Genomic DNA, 16,347 nt, shown 5'->3' with positions numbered 1-16,347 from the left:
TTATGTGGCTTCAGCCTCATTGGTGGGTTTTTACCTATTTAAACTGTGCTTTTCTGATTTTCATCTCAGCTGTTCCAGGAAAGGTCCTCATGGGCAAGGAAACATTTATCTGAAACTCAGCAAAAGTAGTAAGTTCAGAAGTTAGTTCATTTTGTGAGTAACGTATAATACCTTAGATAGAAAGTAATTGACACTAATACAAGTTAATGGAAAAAATTAAGCTTGTTTTTGAGACAGGGTCTTGCAATGTTGCCAAGGCTGACCTTTAACTTGTCCCAGGTAATTCTCCTGCCTTAACCTCCTGAGTAGCTAGGACCAGGTGCACACCACCGTACCCAGCTTAAAAAAGAGCTTTTCTTTCACTCTGTTTACAGAGTAATGTTCGAAACCTTGGTATCTAATAAAAAAGCAAGTAAAGCTACCTTTTAGATGCTTTTGTTAATTAGCTTATGACCTGACATTTCATAGTGTACAGCTGTAGTGTACAGCTTCTCTAGAGAAGACTGCCAGTGGTCTCCATGTACAGCAAACCTTTGGGCTGACGGAGCTCACCTCTGTAGCTTTAATCTTTCCTTGTATGGTTGGGATTTCGCGATCTTGTGTAACTTACTAGGAGCATTATTAAAAGACCTTGGTCCCCTGCCCTCATCCCAGCTGTCCCAGAGACGGGGCGTATGTCTGCTGCCATCGCTGTGTCTAGTACTGGACCCTCACGGCAAATGGTCAAGTTCTAAAGCATGTTGCTCCTCCCTCCCCAGGAATAGGTTTCTGCCCAGAGGTAGGATCCTTGGTTTGTTCAAGGCTGGAAAGTGTGTACGTGGGAAGGGATTAACAAGCTTACAGTGCAGGGGACCCTTGGCTCCTAATAGAAACACTCCTGCAGAGGCAGAGGATGGTGTATGTGCATGTGTGCACGCCTGCCTGCACGCACCCGCACGTGCGTATGGCATTTATAAACATTCCAAGGGTCCCTAGGAAGCCAAGGCCTCCATGGGAAGTCTTTTTTGGCTGGTAACTGTGGTCAGGCGAGGTGAAATGAGAGCTAAAGAAAGTAACTAATGAATTTCCTGAGCACTCAACTCATCATCCACAGATGAAGGTTCCTCCGCCTCCTCTCTTATTTTCAATGATTATTTGAATACTAATGAAACGGAAGCGACTGGCTGGAAGGCCTACTCTTCCCTCCCCACTGCTGGGGCTCGTCTGTCGAGGCCTCAGGTCCCTTTGCGGCCTTGTGATTTAGGCATGGGAGAGTTGGGGCAGGGCTGGGCATGGCTCCTGCAGAGAGCTTGCCCCACATGTGCAAGGTCCTGGGTTCCATACCCAGAACTGGAAAGAGAGCTGGGGTGAAGTGGGGCCTGGCTTTGCCCTCTCTGTTCTCATGTTTCTCTGGTGGTTGCTTGTCGGCCAGTCTCCTTGCAAGACTGAGCACTTAAGACCAGGGAGGTGGCAGTGTTAGCCATGTTGCCCAGGGGTAGGACTGGCCCAGGGAGGCAGCAATGCTCTGTGCAATCGAGCTGAAGGTTTGCCAGCTTTAAACTCCATGTCATCCAGACAGTCACGTGTTGCTTCTTAGGGTGATCTCAGGTCTTCTGGTCTCCACCACCACCATTATATAGCCTAAGACTTGTTTAAAAAATCTGTTAGTCAGCTTTTCATCATTGTGATGAAATACCTAGGAAAATCAATTTAAGGAAAGATTTGTTTTGGCTCACAGTTTCAAGATTTCAGTCCAAGTTGGCCAGTCCCATTGCTCTGGCCCAAATTGAGGCAGACTGTCATTGTGGAAGGGTGTGGCAGCAAAACCGCTCCCTTCGAGGTAGCCAGGAAGCCGGGGAAGGGGCAGCTGGGGACACGCTGTACCTTCCCAGAGCATGCCCCCCGTGACCCACTGCTTCCTCCAGTTGGGCCCCCTCCACAGTTTCCACCACCTCCCAAGAAAGCCGTCAGCTTGTGAATCCCTCCATGGACCCCACCTTCAGCACAGGAGCTCTGGGGGACGTTCCAGGTCAAACCTGCCCAGCTCTTTATACCACCCTCCCCAGATTCATGGGTTCCGCCGCCGCAGTTCTCTTCACCAGCAGGCAATGGCCACCTAGCTGTGTCCAGGGCTATTGCCAAGGCTTTGATGGTCAGTCATGCAAACATTAGCTCATGGCCTTTGTGGGACGGGTTTACTTTGAGATCTGGCTGATTCCTGTGGTTTTCTGTGGAGCGATGGTTTTGGGAGCCAGAGCACCGGTGGCAGGTCCAACCTAGGGAGGAGGAGGACTCGGCTCCTGGCTGACCAGATCAGAGGAGAACCCGCAGTCTTGGTGTAGGAATAAGCTGGACTCTGTCAGCCAGGGTGGCATCTAGGGCTGGGAATCTGACGGGAGACTGAGTTCTAGGCCTAAAAATGACACTGAGTGTTTTCAAGCTCCCTTTGCTATTGGATGCAAATAGGGTACTGCAGGGCATGACAATATAATGTATTTTTTTCTGCAAATAATACATAACATGGAAAGCCAACTTTTATATTAGCTTTTCTTGCAAATGATTGAACAAAAGGTTATTATTCCTTATTGGCTTTAAAATACTAAAACCCAGTGAGTTTTTTTTTAAATTAAACAATATTTAATATGTTGGAAAAGCCAAAAGGATGCAGAAATGCTGTGTGTTTCACTTAGTACGTGGAGCCCCGCTGGGTGGTGCTTTCCCCTGGGTGGACGGCGCATGCCACATGCTTCTGCTGAGAGCAGCTGCCTACAGCCGGCTCCACCTGCCACCTGCAGCAGCGCCACTCGGCTAGGCAGACGAGAGGCGAGGCGGATGAGAGACGGAGCTTCTCCATCCTCATATCTGAAGAGGACAGCAGCTCAGCAGAAGGATGTGGTGGGGACAGAGACAGGCATGTGGCACAGGCTCTGACACCGCCCCAGCAGAGGGAAAGGACGGCTGTTGCTTTGGTGTAAAGAAATAATAATTAAGGAAAAGAAAGTAAGACCATCTCAACATAAAGGAGACAGATTCTAGGTCAACCTTTGAAAATGAATAGGCCCCTTTGACCTCCAGGAATGGTGCTTGACAACAGCCGAGTCTTAGTGTCGCAGAACACTGCAGAGGGGCCTGCTCTCGCCACGACTGACACGGCCGTCTGAAGGAGGCACGGGGAGGCCCACACCTCCCTGCCTCATGGGGGAATAAAACAGACACGCTTCCTGAAGCTCTTTTGGCATCACCTCTTACAGCTACGAAAGTCATCATAGGGTGAGGACACGGGTCACCCCCGGGTCCAGAGCAGGGCTGAGCTGCAGGCTGACCTTTCATCTGAAGCATGGCCGGTTCCCGTGAGAGGCAGTGGGAGGCTGTGCTTGCTGCCCGGGAGAGGGTTTGTCGCACCCAGCTCTGCTGCCTCAACTCCTGCTGCATTTCCTCCGCCCGCCAGAGGTGCTAGAGGTAGCAATGGCAATTTTACTTCAGTCAGGGCCTCATTCCTGGGCCAAGCCCTGCAAGGTATTTGCAGAATTTGTTCAGTAACCGTTTTTAGTCATGAGTTTCACTGAAGGTCAGTATTTCCTTTAACAACAGTGAACTATAGGGTAAACATGTCTAATCTGAAAATCCCCAATCCAAAATGCTCTGAAGTCCAAAACTTTTGGAGGGTCAAGATCATGCTCCAGGAGGATTGGATTCAGAGCACTTTAGATTTGTTTTTTTCAGACTGAGGCTGGTCACTTGGCAATGTCTATACAAATGTTCTCAAATCGTAAACACTCTGGTCCCAGGTCTCTCAGGTGAGGGACACCAGCCTCTGTAGTGCTGCTACACCATCATTTGGGCTGAGCATCTGTGTGTCCTCGTGCTAGATGCTTCACCTTCCTTAGGAAGAAACTCAGAGGCAGGGGGACTGTGCCTGAGTGGTCAAGTCCCTTGCCAGGGTCACATGGCCAGCAAGTAGCAGATCAGGAGTCAGTCCTGCCCACCTTGAATCCCCCCCTCCAGTGTTCTCTGACAGGACTCAGATTAGTACAGGTAAACCTCAGTAACTTTTCTGAAGACTAGTTTTCTCACCCGTGCTTGGCCCTTGACAAAATATGGGGAGGTTGGAATTGTAGCCCCAAGAAGGTCTGATGTTGGCCAAAGAGGCTGAGCAGCCTGTGGAGAGGTTGCCAGCAGAGACCTCTGCACCTCACACCTCATGCCACTGTGGGCTGAGCCCAGCTCGGAGTGAATTGCGTGTACTCTGCATCCTTGGAGTCAGCCCGGCCAGTGTTGCCACTGTCTGTGAGATGCCCACTTGCTGCCCACCTGCTGTGGTGGAGACCACCACACACCAGCCGTGTAAGCAACTTCCTGGCCTCGCCAAGGAGCGGGCAGGTGCCCCAGTGCTTCCAGTGTAGAGGGGAGCCCTACAAACCGCTCTAAAACATCCCAGGAGGTCAGTACATGCCAGTAAGATCCCAGCTACTCAGGAGGCTGAGGCAGGGAGATCTCAAGTTCAAGTCCAGCTCCAGAAACTCAGTGAGACCCTGTCTTAAAACAAATACCCTCTTTTTTAAACTTCCCTCTAATGCTACAAAGCAGTGATGATTGACAAGAATGTGGAAACTTTGGAAGCAATAAGATGAAGGGCTCTACTGTTGACACTTTTAATGACTTCCTTAGATAAGTTGCAGAAGCACAGGAACTGAACGGACAACTTGTTAAAGTCTTATTTGTGCTGTGTCCTAATCTAACGAGGTCTTTGACAATCAATGCAGCCTTCCCCCTGGAGCCCGGAATCTTGTGGGATGAGGGGTTGGAAAGGTCTGTGGGGCTAGGCAAGGCTCTGGGCTTTGTTTTCATTATGCTAATCAGCTTCCCCAGCTGAACTGAAGTGCGAAGTTATGTGAGCAGCACTTCTGGCCTTTTCTAAAAGCAAGAGGGGTAAGAGCCTCAGCCTCACTGTGCTGCCAGGAAGTCTCCTTGAGATTAATTACCTGCAGAAATAGAAGAAAGAAAATCCATTACAGCTTAAAGCAATGATTCTGGCAGGATTTGAAAAGCACTGGGATCATATCATGGGGGAAACATTCTCACAAGTGAATGGTCTTGCAAGTGGATCAGACATTACAGGTTTCAACTATTCGTATTTGAAGGCAAATACTGAGGTGCTTGGAAGTTTTTGTTTGTCTCATGAAATATGAAAATCAGGCTTTTTCCTATACAAATTTCACAATGTAATTAAAAGTCTGACTTATGCATTTTATTAAGCTCTATCTGCCCATCCACCCACCCACCCATCCCTTCTATCCATTGAAGCCACAGTGATGCTGTGGTAAATCATGGGTTTTTAGAAGGAGGGAGCAGCCAAGCTGGTCTTACTCTGCATTATGTTATACAATAGTGATCTGAGATTCCAGCTTGCACTGCAGATGCTAACTTTCCTTTCCAGTACGTGCTGGCTCTGGCCCCACTGAGTGGTGTGCCCTCTCTAGAAGCTGCTCTCAGTGTGAACGACTCAGAGAGGATCGAAATTCATGATTCTCTATACGGCAGATTCTGTTGGTCATCTTTCCATCACTGTACCAAAATAGCTGGGGTAATTAACTTATTTTAAAAAGGGGTAATTAACTTATTAAAAAAGGTTCATTTTGGCTCATAGTTTTGAAGTTTGCAGGTCATGATCAATTGGCCCAGTAGGCCAAGTGACTTTGGGCCTGTGATGAAGCTTTGGGCCTCTCAAGCACATGGTGCAAAACTGTTCACCGGGAAGCACAAAGAAGAAAAGAGGAAGAGGAGACTGGGGTCCCACAGTCCCCTTCAGAAGCGCTCCCCCAGTGACTTAAGAGCCTGCCAGTAGGCCCTATTGCCCACAGGTGGCATTTCTTAATAGTGCCACCCAGGGGACCAGTCTTTGATCATAGGCTTTTGGGGGACATTTACAATCCAAACTATAGCACTCTCATAACTTAAAAAATATGTAGTATTAATAAAATACTAGTTCCTAATTAATTATTCAATGCCAATATGCATAGCAGTACCTGGGAATTGCAAAGGAAATGTTAAATTTGGATTTGCTTTGAATTGTTATTGATAATAATAATAAATAGCTTACCTTTATACCTTCACTATATGTGAAACATATATTCCACGGGCTCTACATCTATGAACTCATATGACATTACAGTGACCCTTTAAGTAGATACTGTTGTTGTTTCTGTTTTACTAGAGGAGAAATCGAGGTACCTAGAGATTAACCCGTTTGCTCTAGGTCACTTAGAAAGCAGCCACGTTGGGATTTGGACCGGGGTATACCTCTTGCACCAGAGTTCTCCAGCATCCCACTTAGCCCTGGAATGGTCCCCCACCTGACACCTCCCTGCTTCCTCCGGGGCAGAGACCCCCCGTGAGGCTGACTACCCAGGCGGCCCTGTCACAGTCGCTGCTCAGGCCTTCCCTTCCCGTCTCTTGTTCAGGCTCTTCTGTCGCTCCTCTGCTCTGTTCCACAGACCTGCTGCCCTTTGCCAGAGTCAGGCAGCACCTAGGGGTGTCTCTTCCCAGGGGCAGCGACTGTTATTTCAAAGAAGCATTTCTCAGCTGTGATCTTGTAGTCTAATGACAACCAGTTCCAACAAGCAAGACTCTAACCTTCCAAAGCGGCAAAGCCAGTACGTGGACCTTACCTCACTTGGACCCTCACAAAACCATTTTGTGGGATAACTCAGCAAAGCCACTGCTTTCGAGATAGTTCTGTCATTGGAACACAGTATGGATTTGTGCAGCTGCATGCACTGGGATACAGAGCGCTGTAAACCCCTCCCCATTCCCTTGTGCCACACCCCTCTCACCCCATCTGTTCTCCTCCATGGCATTGTCCTTCAGAGAGTGTCACCTCATGGATTCCTATCCACGCACCTTTGCAAGTGGCTTCCTTTGAGAACCACCCCTGCTGCTCTGGGTATCGGGGTTCACTTTCTGTTGCCCAGGGTGCTCCGCTGTACCTGCCACTCGGTCCACTCACCCGTAGAGCCATGGGAGACAGATCTGCGTCTGGGTGTGTTCGTTCCCCTGGGGTAAGGACCTAGAAAGAGCTGGGTCCTCGGGGAAGTGCATGCTGGCACTGTAAGTGGGTGCCAGCCTGCCCTCCAAAGGGGTCAGACCGCCCTGTCTGCCGGCTGCCTGGAGGAGGCTGCCTTTGCTGTATGTTGTCGCACTTGTTGGCGTCAGCACTCTTTAGCCATTCTAATGCTTGGGTAGTGGTATCTCTGAGTCTTACTTTTGAGATAAGTCTTACCACCTTGCCTGGACTGGTCTTGAACTCCAGGGCTCAAGCTCTCCTGCCTCCGCCTCTGAGCACGGGGGTGGCAGGTGTGCACCTCCTGCCCTGCTCTCTGGGTTTGCCTTTCAGTGGGGACTAATGACTCAAGCATCCTTTCATGTTCAAGTCTTTTGCACGTTTTCTCTCTCATCAGTGTTTTCGTTGGGTTGTTGGTTTTCTCACTGTTGAGTTTAAAAACTCTGTGTGTCTTAATCAACAGGGAGAGACAGGAGGAAAGGCTACCCAGATACCTCCTGACGGACACTGGGATTCTGTAGGAGCATAAAAGTAACACCTAGAGTTCTTGGAGAGACAGAGTGAGAAGAGGATATTTGCAAGTTTTTCTGCCTCCAGAGTTTGCTTTCTGTAAAGAGATACACTTTTTAAAAAATTTGGATGGGGCTGGGGTTGTAATTCAATGGTAAAGTGCTTGCCTAACGTGTGGGCCCTGGGTTTGATTCCCAGCACTGCAAAAAATAAAAAGTAACAAAATTAAATTAGAAAAAGGACTTACACAATGCTTTCTTCGTAAAAGTTTAGCAGTTTTATAATAATAATAATAATTGTTGTGCAGTACTGTGGATTGAACCCAGGGGTGCTCTACCACTGAACTACAACCCTAGCCTTTTTTATTTTTTATTTTGAGACAGGGTATCACTAAGTTAATGAGGCTGGCCTTGAATTTGTAATCCTCCTGCCTCAGGTATACACCACCATGCCCAGCTGAGCTTAGCAGTTTTAAATGTATTTAGGTAGTTAATAAGTTCTGTTAATTATCAGATATTTAATATGTGTCATTCTTTCTCAGAGGTACCATGAACACACTTAAAAATATTTCTATGTATGAAGCAATTATCTGTTATTTATAGAGTTGACGGAATGTGCATATTAGGGGCCAACCCCTACTTGATCATATTTTTCCAGATACAGTTAATGTCCCCATCTCTGTATTTACTTATACACTTGGTGTATTTCTCAATTATACAACTTATCAATTTGTTTTTAAAACTTGTGTACATGTCTCTTCTCCATTAGACAGAGAGATTCTTAAGGGTAGGTGAGTGAATCAGTCATTTTTATATCCCCATCATCTAATTTAATGCATGCCTTAAAAATTATTATTTATCCATTTATTAATTAATTTACCAAATATTTATTGAGTTCCTACTATATGTTAGGGACTGAGACATGGAGCAGTGGACCAGCAGAAAAGACCCCTACTTTGTGGAATTTATATTTTATTGATCTTCCCTAATACAGGGATTTAAAGCTATTGGTTTTCCTCAAAGCTCTGCTTTAGCTGCCTTTCATACATTGTGATATGTTGTATTTTCATTATCTTTGAATTAAACGGTTTTCTAATTTCTCCTGTGATTTCTTCTTTGACCCAAGAAGTATTTAACTTTCAAATATTTGTTATCTTTATTTTTTATTTCTATTTTAATACCATCATGGTCAGAGAATCTCTAAGCTTGTTCAGATCAGTTTTACAGCTCAGAAAGTGATGTGCCATATAACTATCATGGGTAGGTGTGGTTTCTGTCTGTAGCAAGTCAGTGTTGTTTATAGTGTTCAGATCTTCTGTGACTTCACTGATTTTTTTTTTTATTAGTTGTTCATCGTTCATCACTCACTGAAAGATGGGGTGTAAAATCTTCAGAAAAGATTGTAGAATCATCTGTTTTACATTTCAATTCTGTCAAATTTTGCTTCATGTATTTTAAAGCTCTATATTGGTCACATACATGTTTATGATTGTTTTATCTTCCTTTTTATTATCCCCTTTTTCATTGTGAAGTGACTGAATCTCTAATAATACATCTTAATTAGATGCTTAGTTTAATATTACCATTAATATTACCATTCCAGCCTTCTTTTGCCTACTCTTTGCATGGTGTATTTTTTCTGTTCATTTACTTCCATCCAACTGTGTCTTTGTATTGAAGTGTGTCTCTTGTAGACAGCATATAGTTGGGTCTTGCTTTTTAAAAATATCATACACAATACCCTTACAATTTTTGTCAGAAAAATTAATTATAACCATCTACTTCTTGGTCTTTGATTAGCATTTTGTAATTGTATAAGATTTGGGATACTTGGACCATTATTTTTCAGATTTTTTTCTGCCTTATTCTTTTTCTTCTCCTTGGGTGCCAATTAAGTGTATGTTGGACTGCTGATATTGTCTAACAGATCCCCAAGGCTCTCTTCATTTTTGGGTTTTTTTTTTCTCTGTGCCCTTTACCTTCATTGCTTCCAGTTGGTCTGCCTTCAGGTTTACTTAGTCTTTCCTCTGTTGTGTCCTTTCCGTTGTGTCCTTTCAGCTGTGTTCACATAGTGAACTTTTTATTTCAGAGATTTTTTTTTTTTAAGTTTTGGAATGTACATTTGGTTCTCTTTTAAAATTTATTTAGTTGTAGATGGAAACAATACCTTTATTTTGTTTGTTTGTTTTTTTGACGTGGAGGCTTGAACCCAGTGCCTCCCACGTGCCAGGCCAGCGCTCTACCACTGAGCCACACACAACCCCAGCCCTTGGTTCTCTTTTTAATTGTTTCTATTCTGCTGGGATTTCCCATTTCTCTACTGAATTTTTCATTCATTTAAAAAGTGTTAATTTTCCTTTTTAGAATAGTTACATTATCTATTTTAAATTCCTCATCTGATAGTTCCAATATTTTGCTCCTTTTGAGATTAGACTCAAATCTATTTTTTCTTCTCTTGAGATTGTGTTCCATTTTTTTATTCTTAGTATGTTTGATAATTTTGAATTGTGTTCTGGACATTATGATTGCTGAGCTGTCTGATATCATCTCTATGATATCATCCTTTTTGGTGGTGTTTTCTTTGTTTTAGTAAGTGCTTTTCTTGTCTGGACTTTAGCTGCGGTCTCTATTTCTGGGTCATCAGCTCCACCCTCAGTTCTGACGTTTTGCAGTCTGCTGGAGCACTTAGCTCTGTTCCGTGTATACAGTTTACAGATCAGGTAGAGATTCGAGCAGACAGGATTTGGGGAACCCCTCTTGCTTTCTTCCTTGTGGCGTTTTCCCACTCTCCTCAGTATTGTTTCCTGATGATTTTTTTGTTTGCTTGTTTTATTTCTTAGGTCAAAAAGATTTCAAAGTTTCCCACTTGTGCCCTCACCACTGTGTATACCACTTAGCCCCAGGATAAAAGCAATGAGACGGGCTTCCTGTATGGTTTCCTATCTTACTTCCTCTAAGTGAATGTGAAGTCTTCAGTGTTGAGTGTGAACTTTCCCCAGAGACTAAATGTGAGTGCCCCCAGAGTCCAAGTGTGAGGTCCTCACCATTGTCTAAGTGTGAGCTCCCCACCAGAGTCTCAGTGTGAGCTCCCCACCAGTCAAGTGTGACCTCCCCCCATGGTCTAAGTGTGTTCTCCATCAGAGTCTAAGTGTGAGCCTCCCAATAGGGTCCAAGTGTGAGTGGCCCAAAAGAGTCTAAGTGTGAGCTCCCTACCGGAGTCTAAGTGTGCTCTTCACCAAAGTCTAAGTGTGAGCTCCCTACCAGAGTCTAAGTGTGCTTTCCATCAGAGTCTAAGTGTGCTTTCCATCATAGTCTGTGTGCTCTCCATTAGAGTGTAAATGGGAGCTCTCCACCAAAGCCTAAGTGTGAGATCCCACCATAGTCTAAGCGTGCTCTCCATCAGAGTCTCAGTGTGAGCTCCCACCATAGTCTATGAGCTCTCCATTAGGGTGAGTGAGCTTCCCCTCCTATAGTGAGTGTGAGTGCCCACCAGAGTGTACTTTTCCGTTCATTTCCCCGTACCTTCAGGTAGCTGTTTTCTGTGCTATTTCAGGCTTTTGTTTCCTGCATGGGGCTGAGGCTGTTGTCCAGGAGGGTCTTTTAGTCTGGCATGCCCCAAAGCAGAAGTCCTTCCACGATGCTTACATTCCAGGTGGAGGGGTAGACCATACAATGAACTGGCCAGCAAGACAATGATAAGGTTTTTTTTAATAAATTTTTTTGTAGTTGTAGATGGGCAGAATATCTTTATTATTTGTTTATTTTTATGTGGTGCTGAGGATCAAACCCAGTGCCTCATGTATGCTAGGAAAGCGCTCTACCACTGAGCTACAGCTCCAGCCCAGAAAATCATAGTTTTTAGTGAAAAAAAATAAGGTCAACAAAATAGAAAGTAATAACCTAGGTAAAGTTTTTAGGAAGGTTCTCCAAAAAACTCCTGTTTGAGTTGAGACTCAAAGAACAAGAATTTGGTCATGCAAAAAGGCTGGCTGAGAAATGTCCCAAGCAAAGGCAATGCAGAAACAACAGTCCCAGGGGAGGAGAGGCTGACGCAGCTGGAGCAGGGTAGCGGTGGGGAGGACCATGCCAGGGAGCTGGCAGGGCAGGACGATGCCGAGCCCCTGGACCCTGTGCAGGGTGGGGAAGTGTGACGGTGGGAAGGGCGCCCGCCGTAGCTGCGAGGCACGCTTACCAAGCACGCTTGATCACTCAGCGCTTTGTCCTTCAAATCTTGATTGACGGATGGCACGGCCTGAGCCCTGTTTGACAGTGGTCAACATGGCCGAATTAAAGCTAGAAGACCAGGCAGAATGGACCTCTGGGCAGGTGAAGTCAACAGGTTCCAACATCCTTCCTCTTCTGAGTTCTTGATATCATGGAAAAGAAGGCAAGTTGGCCAACAAGCAGAAAAGCAGAACAGCAGTTAAAACCACAGCTGAAACCTGAGAGACACAGGCAGAACGAAAGAGCCGGAGAAGGAAGCTCTGCGGCATGTGGCAGTGCCGTACTGCCTGCCTGGGAGGGGTCGTTCGCAGTTTATAAGTTACGATTTACAAACAATGTGCAATTTACAGCCTCGTTGGAGCCTCGTGCTGGTCTGTGTTTAGAGATCTGGTTGCTCTGGCAGAGTCTAACTCTCACCCTCTTCCCTTTGGCTTAGATGACAGCGCATCTGCTGCAAGCAGCATGGAGGTGTCCGACCGCATCGCCTCTCTGGAGCAGCGGGTCCAGATGCAGGAAGATGACATCCAGCTGCTCAAGTCAGCGCTGGCTGACGTGGTTCGGCGGCTGAACATCACTGAGGAACAGCAGGCTGTGCTTAATAGGAAAGGACCTACCAAAGGTGGGCGTCACACAGGGAGAGGGTGGCGCTGGTCCCATGGATGGTTGCTGACAGAATCAAAACTCAGAATCACAGTAAAACAGTTGGCTCTGTCATGATAATCACATGAGTGTGGCAGTAATTTTTGTCATGATATTGGTGATCGCACCGCTTAGGGGGTGTGCATTTGCAGGTGGTCATTAAATGCTCATGAGTCCGGGAAGGACTATCCGAATGGACTGCTGAGAGCCAAGTGCATCGAGGCCACAGGGGCGGGCGCCTCAGAGCAACTGTGCTCCTTCCAGCCAGAGTTGGTTTCTGCCAACTCCCACCTCTGCCCGCAGCTCGCGCTGCCATTCAGCATAGCAAGCACTTCACTGCTCCCCGTCACCAGGGAGGTCCCCAGCCAACGCCTGCGGCACCGAGCTTGGGCCCTTCCTTGAGGGGCTCTGGATCCGGAGGGAGTCAGTAACTTCCCGCCTGGCTGGCGTGCTCCCCCAGCCTCCCTCCCCATTTCTGTGAGTCTCCTGTGCTGTCCATGGGGGACACACCCCGGGCAGAGGTCTTGCCAGTGGACTTCTGACAAACTTAAGTCACCATTTCATGTCCCTGTGGCTCCTGGGAATGAGGCATCAGGAAACATAGTGATAAGTACTGTCGCAGTGACCCTCTTCTTAGAATTTTGGGATTGAAGCCCTTCAGAAACATTTCCCTGCCTCTGTTGGCACCCAAGGTCTGCACTGGACAGGGGGCAGTTGCTCATCTGCCGCACTGTGCTGCTGCGACTGTCCTCACGGCTGAAAGGTTGAGGTCGCAGAATGTGAAAGTCCCTTGAAAAACGCCTTTCCCTTTTGTTTGGATCTAGCAGATCACTTCACAGTTGATGTGTTTCCTTGGCACAGAGATGACTGTCCAGCGTATCTTTTAATTTTTTTTCTCAAGTTCTTGGCTACATTTTTACACACCTGGGGAAGGAAACCTCTCTGTACTTCAGGAGCGTTCTCACCCACCTCCTGTGAAATACACATGCTCAGCAGATGTCTATATTTTGAATAATCGTTTTAAGTAATCTTTTTTTCCCTTTTGAGTTGCAAAGTGATTATGGTATTTTAAATAGAAACTAGGTTATTTTAGGTATTCTTGACCTACTCAGCTTTCCAAAAATAAGTATGATGACTACTGTATCCAAAAGGGTACATTTGAAGCCGTTGCCTTATGAAGACTGAGACTTCTAAAACTTCATTTTTAGAAAAGTAGGAAAATAAATATAAAGGGCTTACCCAGTTTTATTTTCTTGATTATGAGTGAAATTTGGTTGTTATAAAACTTCTTCTAAGAGAAATAATTTGTTTTCATAGTCACCAGACTTTATTTTATACCCTGCTTTTCATAAGTGAAAATGAATCCAAGCGTGAGAGCCAGAAGGTCCCACTGAGAAATGGAGTCCACAGAAGGCGGGCGAGCGGGAGGTCTCTGGGGAGCAGGCGGAGTTTCCCCTTGCTGGGGAGCAGAGCAGGGCAGGGCAGGGGACATGCATCCGAAGCTGTGGGTACAGGAGAGCTGCCCCTGGCAGTGGCACGCTTGGTAGTCTGACCCTGCACTCAGTAGCCACGGTTTGCTGTGGGTCTCCTCCATGAGATGTGCTTGGGTTTATTGCAGGTCAAGCTGCCTTACTTCAAACACTTGGGAGCAGAGGTATCTCAGACTTTTTCAGATTTTGGAAGAGTTACATATACATAATGAAATATCTTGCCAATGAGTCCTAACAAAATTCATTTAGGCTGCATATACACCTTATGCACCAGAAGGCAATTGTGTTCATCAGTTTTCCATCACTGTACAGATTCCTGAGATGGTCAACTCATCAAAAGGAAAGTTTTATTTTGGCTCACAGTTTTGGAGGGTTTTGTCCATGATTGATTGGTGCTGTGGCTTTGGGCCTTCGGTGAGGCAGCACATCATGGTGACATTGCATAGCAAATCCATACACCTCACAGCCTAGGGGTGCAGAAAACATGTCCCCTTCAAGGGCACACCCCAGGTACCAGAAGACCTCCCACCAGGCCCACCGCCTTCCAAGAGCACCACACTGGGAACAATCCTTTAACACACGGGCCTTCGGAGACATTCCGGATCCGGACGGTAGCAGCAGTGTTAAACAGCATTTCTGTGTGCCCGCATTTTTACTGCAACTGTCCTGGGTGGAATATTCTACTTGTGGTGTCAGGTCAGCATTCAAAAAAGTTCAGATTTGAGGGCATTTTGGGTTTTTGGATCAGGTGTGCTTGACCTGTGTTGTTGTCATTTTGTAACAGTTTGGCTCTTCTCTGATACAGGTTGCCGGACACAGGCATTCTGAGTTTTAAATGTTAAGTGACTGCCCCAGCCCTGAGACTCGCTGGCAGGAATCTAGGGCTCAGTGTTTGGAGTTTCAAGTGGAAATCCTTGTTCTGTTTGCCTGAGTGTCCGTGGGGGTGGTTGTGCCACAGCGGAACAGGCCTGCAGGGCACATTCGAAGTGCTCACATGGCTCAGCAGAAAGTCAGTGCCTGGCAGCATCCATCTTTGTGTGGTGCCCTGGCCGTTAGCCTGCAGTGAGCGCTCACTGGCCGGGTGCTGCCTGGGAGCTCACAGATACCCATTCAGACCACAGGAACGGTTTGTCTCTCAGGTGCATTAAATTGAAGGATTTGTCCCTGGTTATTGGTCCTGAACCCAAAAACCAAAGCATCAAATTAGCCAAGAAATTATCATATGTAGTGAATGGGAATGGAAAGCATGATTTCCAAATTGACTACGCCACATAAATTTAGCCAAATACGGGTCTGCCTTTCTCAGTGAACTCTGTTGGTCTCACACCTTGCTTTATGTTCGTTCCAGAGAACCGATAGCAGCTTGTCTATTTCACAACAGAAACTAGCTATCAGCCATAGTGAGGGGCCGAAAGTCCAGTAACAGCAGCCCTTTCTCTGTGATTTCCGGAGACCATAAGAAGAGAGGACATAGCCACGTTTTTAAGGAAACGTGGGATTTGGTGGTGGGAGTAATCCTTCTAAAGAGACAGGGTGATTGGCAGTTGCCAGGAGGGCCTTTCCACAACAGCCTTAGCCCTAGGGTTGCCCCGCCCGCCACAAGGGCTGGTCCAAAACCAAGATGACAAGCGATGCTGCTTCTGGAAGTCTGTGGCTGGGAGGTGTGCAGCACGGGGGTAACAGTGTGTCCTGAAACCCACGTCTGTCTTCTGGGACAGAGGAGGTGAAAATTTTCTCAAAATAAAACCACTAAAAAAAATAAAACTTGAAATTGCCCCACAGGTTGGATCATAGTTAGGTAGTCTGGCCTGCAGGGACAGCTCTTTCTGTTGAAGGACCACAGGAAGCGCTGGCTTGCAGGGACCAAGCACAGTTGGTCCCATAGTTCCTTCGCACCCCGATACTCCACTTGTTGGAAGCAGGTTACCTGACTTCAGGCTTCCGCCTACTACCTCACTCTTTGTTGACTTCACTAGGTAGCAGTGAGCACTGCAGGAAGGAATTCACATCAGGTGGGGTTCCAGCCAGTGACTAGCTGCATAGACGCTCCCCCTCCCATACTCTACCACACACTGGACAGGGCCCAAAATCAGGTCCTTCCATGCGGTTAAGTCCTGCACAGTCTTTAAAAATGCTGCCTGTGGTAATAAGAGGGAAAGTGCTTATGCAGTATTTTGAGGGGGATGTAAATTTGCATACACTGTCATTTCAAGTAGAGATGAAAGTTATCAATGAAGTTGACAAAAGTTATCAATTTTTTTTTTTCTGAGTCGTGAGGTAATTCTTTTCTTTTTTATAATTTTAGTTTGTTTCTAAATGTTAAATTGTACCTAATCCTTAATAAGCAGGAAAAAATGTCTTAAAAATCACTTCTTCCTTACCGCAGACTCTGAGGTGGACGGGGGCTCTCGGCAAGCGTCAGGAGGTGGGTTTGCTCAATGCGCCC

The 16,347-nt window shown here is 46.3% G+C and overlaps 1 protein-coding gene across 10 annotated transcripts in view; it reads left to right on the top strand.

Annotated features, from left to right (window-relative positions):
* EML1 (EMAP like 1) overlaps positions 1 to 16,347 on the top strand; it is a 162,635-nt gene that overhangs the window by 81,049 nt on the left and 65,239 nt on the right. For all 10 annotated transcript variants that reach the window (XM_079129487.1, XM_079129481.1, XM_079129483.1 and 7 more), the window contains one exon: positions 12,209 to 12,391. In XM_079129487.1, coding sequence (XP_078985613.1) covers positions 12,209 to 12,391 — 183 coding nt within the window. The remainder of the gene's footprint in view (positions 1 to 12,208; positions 12,392 to 16,347) is intronic.

Source organism: Sciurus vulgaris (assembly GCF_902686455.1).
Source record: "Sciurus vulgaris genome assembly, chromosome: 2".
Classification (NCBI taxonomy): Eukaryota; Metazoa; Chordata; class Mammalia; order Rodentia; family Sciuridae; genus Sciurus; species Sciurus vulgaris.
Note: the sequence above shows the minus strand (reverse complement) of the source record. Positions and strands in the feature narration are given on the sequence as shown.